The 8484-nt window shown below is 66.8% G+C and overlaps 1 protein-coding gene across 1 annotated transcript; it reads left to right on the top strand.

The window, feature by feature from the left end:
• Positions 1–5: 5 nt before the first annotated feature.
• Positions 6–8461, top strand: LOC123256162 (breakpoint cluster region protein-like; the record flags this gene model as incomplete). The annotated part of the gene is made up of 3 exons (XM_044684847.1): positions 6–306; positions 7530–7696; positions 8357–8461. Coding segments are annotated over 3 exons (573 nt in total), but the record flags the coding sequence as incomplete, so codon positions are not given.
• Positions 8462–8484: the final 23 nt, after the last annotated feature.

Here is an 8484-nt window from a genome sequence, read left to right as displayed (position 1 = left end):
AAGGGGAGGAGGAGGAGGACGAGGAGGAGGGGGAGGGGGAGGACGGCTCCTCCAGCCACGTGTCCCCCAGCCCCACCGCCGGGGCCCCCAAGAGCCGCTCCCCCTCCCAGAACTCCCAGCAGTCCCTGGACAGCAGCAGCAGCCCCCCGACGCCCCAGGCCCAGCGGCGGCCCAGGCCGGGCCACGTGGTCGTGGCCGAAGCCACCATCGTGGGCGTCCGCAGGACCGGCCAGATCTGGCCCGCGGGCGGAGGCGCTGCCGAGGACCCTGCCAGGGCCCAGGACGCCGCGCTCCCCGGAGACCCAGGTGGGCATCTGCGTGGCACCCTGGGGGGACTGGCGTGCGGGGGGGCATCGGGCCTTCCCCTCGGGCGGCTCCTCTTATCCGGGCTACGGAACCTGCTCCGGAATTGCCTCCGGCCTCCCCCGGCCCCTCTCCCCGCCCCGGCCCCGGCCCCGGCCTGAGCCTGCTGGGGAAGGAGGGGCACGTGGGGTGGCCCGAGACCCCCGGCGGTCCCCGTTCCTGGCCAGGGAGCCGTGGGCTGCGGGCAGCAGGGGGGCCGCCCCACCAGGCGGCATCTCCCTCCCTTCTCCCCCCCGCCACTGGCCGCCGGGGAGGTTGGCGGTGCCCGCGGGCAGAGCCGAGGGCAGGAGACGTGGCCGGGTGCCCCCCCAGCCCTCGTGAGGCGCCCCTTGGCTCCAGGACAGCCCTCCCTCGGGGGATCCAACCTCGCCTGAGTCCGTCCTCAGCCGCCCGGGAGGCAGGGACTGTCATTCGCCCCATTTTATAGATGAGGAAACCGAGGCAGACAGACGTGGAGCGATTTTCCAGTCTGAGGCTAGATTTGAACTCGGGTCTCCTTGACTCCCGGGCCAGCAGAAAGGAGGAAGGGGAGTGCCAAGGGGCAGGGCAGCTCCCCGAGGCTCAAGTCAGGCCCGCCTTCAGGGGCTCACTCAGGTGCCCACAGCCTGGCAAGGGGTGACAAGGAGCGGGTCCAGCCCCCTGCTACCCTCTGCCTCGGGGGCACCCCTGCAGGGCAGGCGGCCCGGAGCTCCTTGAGGGCAAGACATCCTCTGGGGGAGGCGTCCCTTCCCAGATGGCCCTGCTTCCCCCGCTGGCTGCCTGGGGCCGCCCAAAGAACTGTCCGGGATGGCGTCCCCCGGGCCGAGGTGTGCCCGTGCCATCTGCTGGACCTCAGAGCCTCGGTGGGCACCGTCTGGTCTCTGTGGAGGGTTTAGCCTGGCATCAGCCGAGAGGCTGAGGTGGAGCAGCAGTGCCTGCTGGGAGGGAGGGAGGGAGGGGGGAGCCCAGCCTCTGTGGCATCCTGGCATGCCAAGGAAGGTGGGTGGGCAGCAGGCAGCTCCTCTTCCCGTGCAGGCTGGGGCCGCTGCGGCTCAACAGCCGAGCATCTTCTGACCCGCTGGGGAAGGTGGCCGGCCGGGCGATGCCCCGTGCCCGTCTGTCGGGCCTCCCCTCGCAGCGTCCCTCCCTGGGGCCCGGCGCCCTCTTCAGGGCTCGGCGCTGCCGAGGGGTCTTGGGGCCGCCCCTCGTGGCCATTCCCCGCTCCCGCCCCTGGCATCGAGGCTCGGGGCCAGGGCCTGGCTGGCAGAGGCTGTGCCACCCGCTGGCTTTTGGGGCGGCCCTGGCCTCGCCTTGCCCGGCAGTGGTGCGGGGGGGGGGCTTTCCCGCGCCTGCCCAGGGAGGGCTTCGGGCTGCCCTCGGGCCCCGCAGCCCCCTCCCTTCGTCTTCCCGGTGGCCTTCCCGGAGGCGGCACACTTGGTGGGAGCTGGGAAGCGAGTGAAGGGAAGCCCTTGGCCGGCCGAGATCTCCAAGCCCTTCGGCGCTGTCGTCCCTGCCGGGCTTCGGGCCGCCGGCGGCTTCCTCAGTGGAGTGCTGCGCGTTTATGAGGCTCCTGCTGTGTGCCGGAGGAGGCCGCCGCCCGGGGGGTGCTCACAGGCCCCGGCTAGGCTTTGGGAGGCCCGGCTGGTCCACGGTCCGGTGGAGGGAGGCCTGGCTCGGCGCGGGCTCCCCCTCCGCACACGGCCCGCCATTCGGGAGGGGCCTCGGGCCGTGCCCAGCTCTCTGTCCCAGGCTGCTGGGGAAGACGCCGTGCCGGGCTCGCAGGCCCGGGTTCGGATTCTGCCTCTTCGTGTGGCCGCCACCCCCGCATGTCGTGGGGCGAGTCGCCCGTCCTGTGGCGGCCGGGGCGTCTCCCAATTCTTTTCCCATTCCAGGCGCTAAAGCGGGCAGGTCTGCGTGGCTCGGAGCGCAGGGCCTGGGGCGGGAGGTTCTGGGTTCCAGTCTGGCCCGAGACCCTCCCCAGCCGGATGATGCCCCGAAGGCTGGGCTTCCCCCCGGCGTCTGCCATGTGGGGGCTTCGGGGGACGGGGCACCCCTTAACGGAGCGGGACTCCCTTTGCCCTTCCTGAAAATGGGCACGAGCACGAGCCTGGAGCCGGGCGACTGAGGAGGGCTTCCCAATTGGGCCCGGGTGCGGATCCCGCATCCCCCGGGGAAGGACGGGGCGCGGGCCCGGCCGGGCGCAGCTTCCAGGACGGAGGCGGGGAGAGGGCGTCCTGGCGCCGCCGCAGAGGCCGCCTGTCGCCTGGGGAGAGGCCGGAGGCCAGGCTGTGCCCGGAGCTCCGTGGGAGGTGCACCCGGCCGCCCGCCCGCCCGGCGGCAGGGGCCAAAGGCACGGCATCCGTGGCAGAGGCCGGCCGCTCGGAGCCCGGGTGGGTCTGTCTATGGTCGGCGGGTCGGCGGGCCGGGGTGAGGCTGAGCCCTGCAGAGGCCCCAGGCCTGGGCGGGTGCCAGGAGGGCCGGGCAGGGGCGTCCCGGGACTGGTTCATCCACTCTGAGGGCAGATCATTATCCCATTTCACTGGTGGGAAAACTGAGAGATGAAAGCCCTTTGCGGAGCCTGGAGCAGGGCCAGCTGCGGCGATGGCTTTGGTGCCCGGGAGCCAAGGCGGCAGGGCGAGGCCTCGTCACCTGCCGTCGGGCCCTGGGAGCCCTCCGGAGCCCGTGTTTGGGCCCAGCCTGGTCGCACGCGGGATTGGACACCCAGAGGCCCATTTTGCAGCTGTGGGGGCCGCGGCGGGAGGCCGAGTCAGGCGCGGGCACACCGGTGGTGCCAGGCCCTGCGGGGGGCAGGGACGGGGCTCAGCTGGCAGCGTGCCCCCCCAGGGCTTGGATGGGGCTGGGAGGTGCCAGCCAGGCCAGGGTAGTGCCCGCCCCGGGGTCCAGACAAGCTGGATCCTGGCAGAAGATGGCCGAGGGCCGCCCGGAGCCAGGCCGGGGAGCCAGGCCGGGGCGGTCTGAGCCGAGGCCCCCCTGTCCATCGCCCTCAGGACACGCGTGTCTGGCCTCTGTGTGGAGGAGAGCCGGCGAGGGCAGTGCCAGCCTCACGGGCGGCCCCTCCGCGCTGGGCAGCCCTGCTTCGGGGAAGCTCTGCCTGCCTGCCCAGGGTAGCCGAGCTCCGCTTCCTCTCTGGAGCCTCCCGGCCAGAGCGGCCCTGGGCCTTCCTCGGGGCTCGGGGCCCTTCTCCAGCCTACTCGTCTCCCTCTGGACGCTCCCCACAGTGTCTTCTGGCATTCGGAGCTGAGCCAGGCGTGCAGGGAGGCTTGAGGAGGGCAGAGGACGGCGGGATGATCCTTCCCCCAAGGGGTGGCCAACTTGAGTTTGTGGTCCGCTCAGACCCCCAGCTCGCTTTCAGCACGTTGCCATGTACCACGTGTCTCTCATGCTTATGAAGTTGAGAGGAGTTTTTAGCCCCAAGGGTAAGGCTGGCCATTCCGGAGCCAGCATTCCCAGAGCTCAGGAAGCCCAGGAAGGAGGTGCCATGAGGAAACTGAGGCAGGCCCTGAGAGAAATGCCCACCAGGGCTGACCCTTCGGTCCCGTTCAGTTGCCCCCAAGTCCCCGGCTCCCGGCCCCTGCCCGCGGCCCTGGGCTTTCCCGCAGACCCTGCTAAACGCATTGAGCTATGGCCGGGGCTCTGCAAGGCGCCGGACAGACGGCAGCCTTCTGCTTCCCACCCTCGTTGGTTCTGATGACATGCCCGCTCGGTGCCCACTCGGCCCCCGGCAATAAGGAATCTCCCAGAAACGCCGGCCGAGCTCTTTCTTCCTCAGCCCCCAGGCCACCCGTCCCTGGTCAGTGCTGGAACCAGGAGTGGCCGCAGATGCTGCCCCGCCACGTGGCTCTGGGCACGTCTCTTTCCCCTCCGTTTGCCTCGTCTTCTCAATTGAAAACGACACAACGTGGCTCAGGCAGTGCGGAGGAGGCTCTGGAGCGGGCGAGACCAAGGGTCCCCACAGGCTGCCTTGTGGGAAGTCCAGGAAGAGGCTGCCGGGAGGCAGGCTGTCTCGTGGAGGATTTGCGCTCCCTTTGGGAAGGGCAGCGGCAGGGAGCGCGGTGCCCGGTCCAAACGAGGTCCAAACCACGTGACGGAAGGACAAGATAAAGTCTTGGCTGCAGGAGCCCGAGCCTCGGTCTTCTCATCTGTAAGTGCGGGAGAGGCCAGGACCCATCGTAGGGGGTGCCGAGAATCAAGCGAGAGCCCGCATCGAAAGCATTCCGCCAACTTTGAAGGATGGATTGTTATCACACTGGGCGAGCGACTTCGGCCCTCGGGAACGCTGGGAGAAGTGACTGGCCAGGGCTCCTCGCTCTTCGCTCCCCGTCAATCAGCAGGAATTTACTAGGCACACGGCACATACGCAGGGGCTGCCAGTCTAGCAGGAGACAACACGCCGACACTATGTACAGGCAAGGCACAGACAGGATTGACTGGCGGTCGTCCAGGAGGAGGCACTTGTGGGGAGGATGAGTGGAGAGAAGGCAGAGAAAGGACTCCCGGAGAGGGAGGAACTCATCTGAGTCTTGAAGGAAGCTGGAGAAATGAGGACTTGGAGGTGAGGAGGGAGACTGCCAAAGGCAGGCGCTGGCCGATGGAGATGGTGTTCTGGGGAACCGCCAAGGGCCTGGTGTCACTCCATCACAGAGTACATGGGGTGGGCGTGGGGAGTGAGAAGACTTGACCAGGAAGAGAGGGCTGGCTAATAAAGGGCTTTGAATGCCAAGAACGTTTTGTATTTGCTCCTGGAGGCCCTAGGGAGGCACTGCAGTTTATAGAGTGGGGGCAAGGGTGACATGATCAGACCTGGGCGAATTTAGGGAGATCGCTTTAGTGGCTAAATGGAGGGTGACCTGGAGGGGAGAGACAGAGGCAGGCAGACCCTCATGTCAGGGATGAGGGTCTGTCTGCCCCAGAGAGGCAGCTATGTCAGAGAAGAGAAGGGCTCAGATGCTACAGAAGTAGAGGTGAAATGGACCAGAAATGGATCAGAGGTGACATGGATCAGAAATGGATCATCAGAGGNTCAGAGGTGAAATGGACCAGAAATGGATCAGAGGTGACATGGATCAGAAATGGATCATCAGAGATGAAATGGACCAGAGCTGCTGCAGAGATGAAATCAAGGGGAGATGTGGCCCTTGGCACCATATTGGATTGTGGGGGTGAGAGAGATGGAGGAGGCCAGGATGACTCCTTGATTGGAGCCTGAGGAACTAGGAGAATGTTGATGGAGGGGTGTGTGGGTGGCTCATGCATGTCTGAGCTTTTGGGGGAAGGTGACGAGTTTGATTTGAAACCCAGGGTCTAGCTCTAAGAAAAAGAAGCGTCGTAGGCTGTTCTGAGGCCTTCGAAGAGCCGCCCCACATTGTGAGAGACTTTGCTCTGCTCGTGGGGAGCACGGCTGGTCAGGGAAGCTCCCCCCTCCCCCCGACAGCTCTGGGCAATGGGACCTGTACAGCGACGGGAGTTCGGGGATCCAGAGCCCTCCGGGCTGGCCAGACCAACTTCCCTTAGCTGTCTCCAAGCCCAGAGACAGCGCATGGGCCCCAGCTGGCCACGGGCTGCGGTCTGAGCCGCCTCTGCCTTTGTTCTGGGGAGCGTCCAGCACTGTCCTGCCTGGATCTTGTCTCTGGGAGAGCCCCGGGTGCGGCCCGTCTTGATAAGCCAGCTCCAGGCTCTTTGACCCACTCCAGTCAGGAGCTCCATAGAGAGAGGCATGATTGGTGCACCTGACAGCATACAGTCCAGGGCCTGGAGTCAAGAAGGTCTGAGTTCAAATCTGGCCTCACACCCTTGCTAGCCATGTGACCATGAGTGAGTCCCTTCACCTTGCTGGCCTCAGTTTTCTCATCTGTAAAATGAGCCGGAGGAGAAGTGACGAACCACTCCAGGATCTTTGCCAGGAAAACCCCAAATGGGGTCACGGAGAGCCAGCCTCGGCCGAGATGAGCTCCGCGGGAGGGCCGGGATCTCCAGCTCGCCCTCGCTCTTTGGCCTCTGGAGCTGCGTGCACTGCCGCGGGCGGGCGGAGAAGGAGAGACGTCCGGGAGCGCTGCAGCCATCCGTGAGAGGACGCTCAGCCTCTGCCCCTGCCTCCGGGCCTCACTAGACACACGGCCCTGGGAGGCAGGCGACCATTTTACAGATGTGGAAACTGAGGCAAGTGGCATGAAGCAGGGTGCCAAGAGTCATAACTAGGAAGTGTCTGGGGTTGGATTTGAACTCGGGTCTTCCTGACTCTAGGACCAGCCATCTGCTCATCACGCCCCCCCCCCCAGCTGTTTGAGCCCCCTCCGTCTGCTCCTTCCACACGTCTTGCACTCCGGCCGCCTCGCCTTCCCCTGGACCCTCTGAGTGAGTGCAAGAACGAATAAAGCCTCCAAGACTTGGACACGGCCCAGGACAGGCTCTGCCCCCTCCCGTGACTGACCGCGGCCCAGCTTGGGGGCCACTCGCCCCGCCGGATCTGCTTCAGAAAGCCCACCGGGAAGGACGGAGGCTGAGACGACGAGGAGAGCGGATGGCCGGGAGGCCGCGCCTTTGGGAGGGAGGCCAGCCAAGGGAACGAGGGAGCCGCCCGCGCGTCAAATGGTGCTTGGGCCAAGGGAGGCACCGTGGAGGGAGGCCAGGAGAAGTGGCTGACCAGGGCTCCCCCCCCCCGTCAGTCAGCATGCCTGGCATCCCTCTTTGACTGTCCTGGGGTCCCAGCCAGGGTGCTCGTGGCCCTAAAGAGGCCTCTGGCGTGACCCCCTCCTCCCTGCTGGGAGCCCAGGCGGCCGGAGAGGCCTTCCCCGGCCTGGGGCCAGACTGACCCCTATGGGGAGGCCCCCCAGCTAGAGCCAGAGGGGCCGCTGGGGGAAGTGACCGGCCCAGGGTCACACAGCTGAGGTGGGGGGATGTCTGGGGATCCTCCCCCTCTTCAGACCTTGGCTTCCTCTCCATTCCTGCAGGGAGAGAGGCGCAGGGACAGAGAGGGCTCCCCCTGGGCCCCCACTCCTGCTTCCCTCATAGAACCCTCCCACCTCCCCCTTCCAGGTCCCCCCAGCTCCCCTCTTGGGCACCACAGCCTGTGTTGCCCGTTGCACGAGTTGGGGGGCTGCAGCCCTCCCTGAGGGCACAGATGCCCGTCGTACCCACAGATGCCTGAGCCACTCCTTCTCTGCCCACAGACACGGCCTTTGGCACACCACCGGGCTACGCCTACGATGCTGACCACATGGAGCAGCAGCGGCGCCGGCAGGAGCATCGAATGCCGTACATCGACGACTCACCCTCATGCTCGCCCCGGCTCAGTGGCCAGAGCAGGGGCGGCCAGGACGGGCTGGCCTTGGGCACGGTCAGTGGCTCCTTTGGGGCTAAGGGCACGGAGGCTGGCAGTCTCCCCAGGGCCAGCCGGCCAGGATTGGGACTCGGGCAGAGGCTCCCCCGTGGACACCACCAGCAAGGCCAGAGGGTTGGGGGAGAGGCCGGCTGGCGCATCCCTGAGGGAACACCGGGCTAGGCAGGCACCGGCCGGGCCAGAGACTCATGCCCACTCCTGCATGGCATGGCCGGCCCTTGAGGGCTGCGTCTCAGGCCACCCAGTGAGGATGGGTTTGGGGGTGCAGGAAGAAGAGCGGCCAAGGAGAACCATTGGGGGCATGTGTGCCAGGGATGTGGGAGGGCACCGACGACGTCCCTCCTGGGTGCCAAGGACTGTGCTGAGGGCTGGAGGAGCTTACGTTAGGCTGCTGGACCTGGAGTCGGGAAGGCCTGAGTTTAAGTCTGGCCCTGTATGTCTTAGCTGGGTGAACCCAGGCAGTCTCTTCCCCTCAGTCAGCCTCAGTTTTCTCATCTATAAAACGGGAACCGTGAGAGCACCGGCCTCTCTTTGAAGAGATGGTCCAGGGCAGGGAGGGGGATCCCGGAGCCCACCATGCCAAGGGGCAGCCCGCCCGCTTCCTGGGTGCCCGTGGCCGAGCCGAGCGGGGCCTCCGCCCGTCTGTCTCTCCCACAGAGTGAGCCGGACGCGGAGAAGGGCCTGGAGATGAGGCGGTGGGTGCTGTCGGCCATCCTGGACAGCGAGAGGACCTACCTGGGCCACCTCGAGGCTCTGCTGCTGGTGGGACGGCCGGGGCGGGGGGG

The sequence above is a fragment of the Gracilinanus agilis genome, unplaced genomic scaffold, assembly GCF_016433145.1.
Source record: "Gracilinanus agilis isolate LMUSP501 unplaced genomic scaffold, AgileGrace unplaced_scaffold56471, whole genome shotgun sequence".
Classification (NCBI taxonomy): Eukaryota; Metazoa; Chordata; class Mammalia; order Didelphimorphia; family Didelphidae; genus Gracilinanus; species Gracilinanus agilis.
The sequence above is the reverse complement of the archived record's forward strand: the minus strand, read 5'-3'. Positions and strand labels throughout refer to the sequence as shown.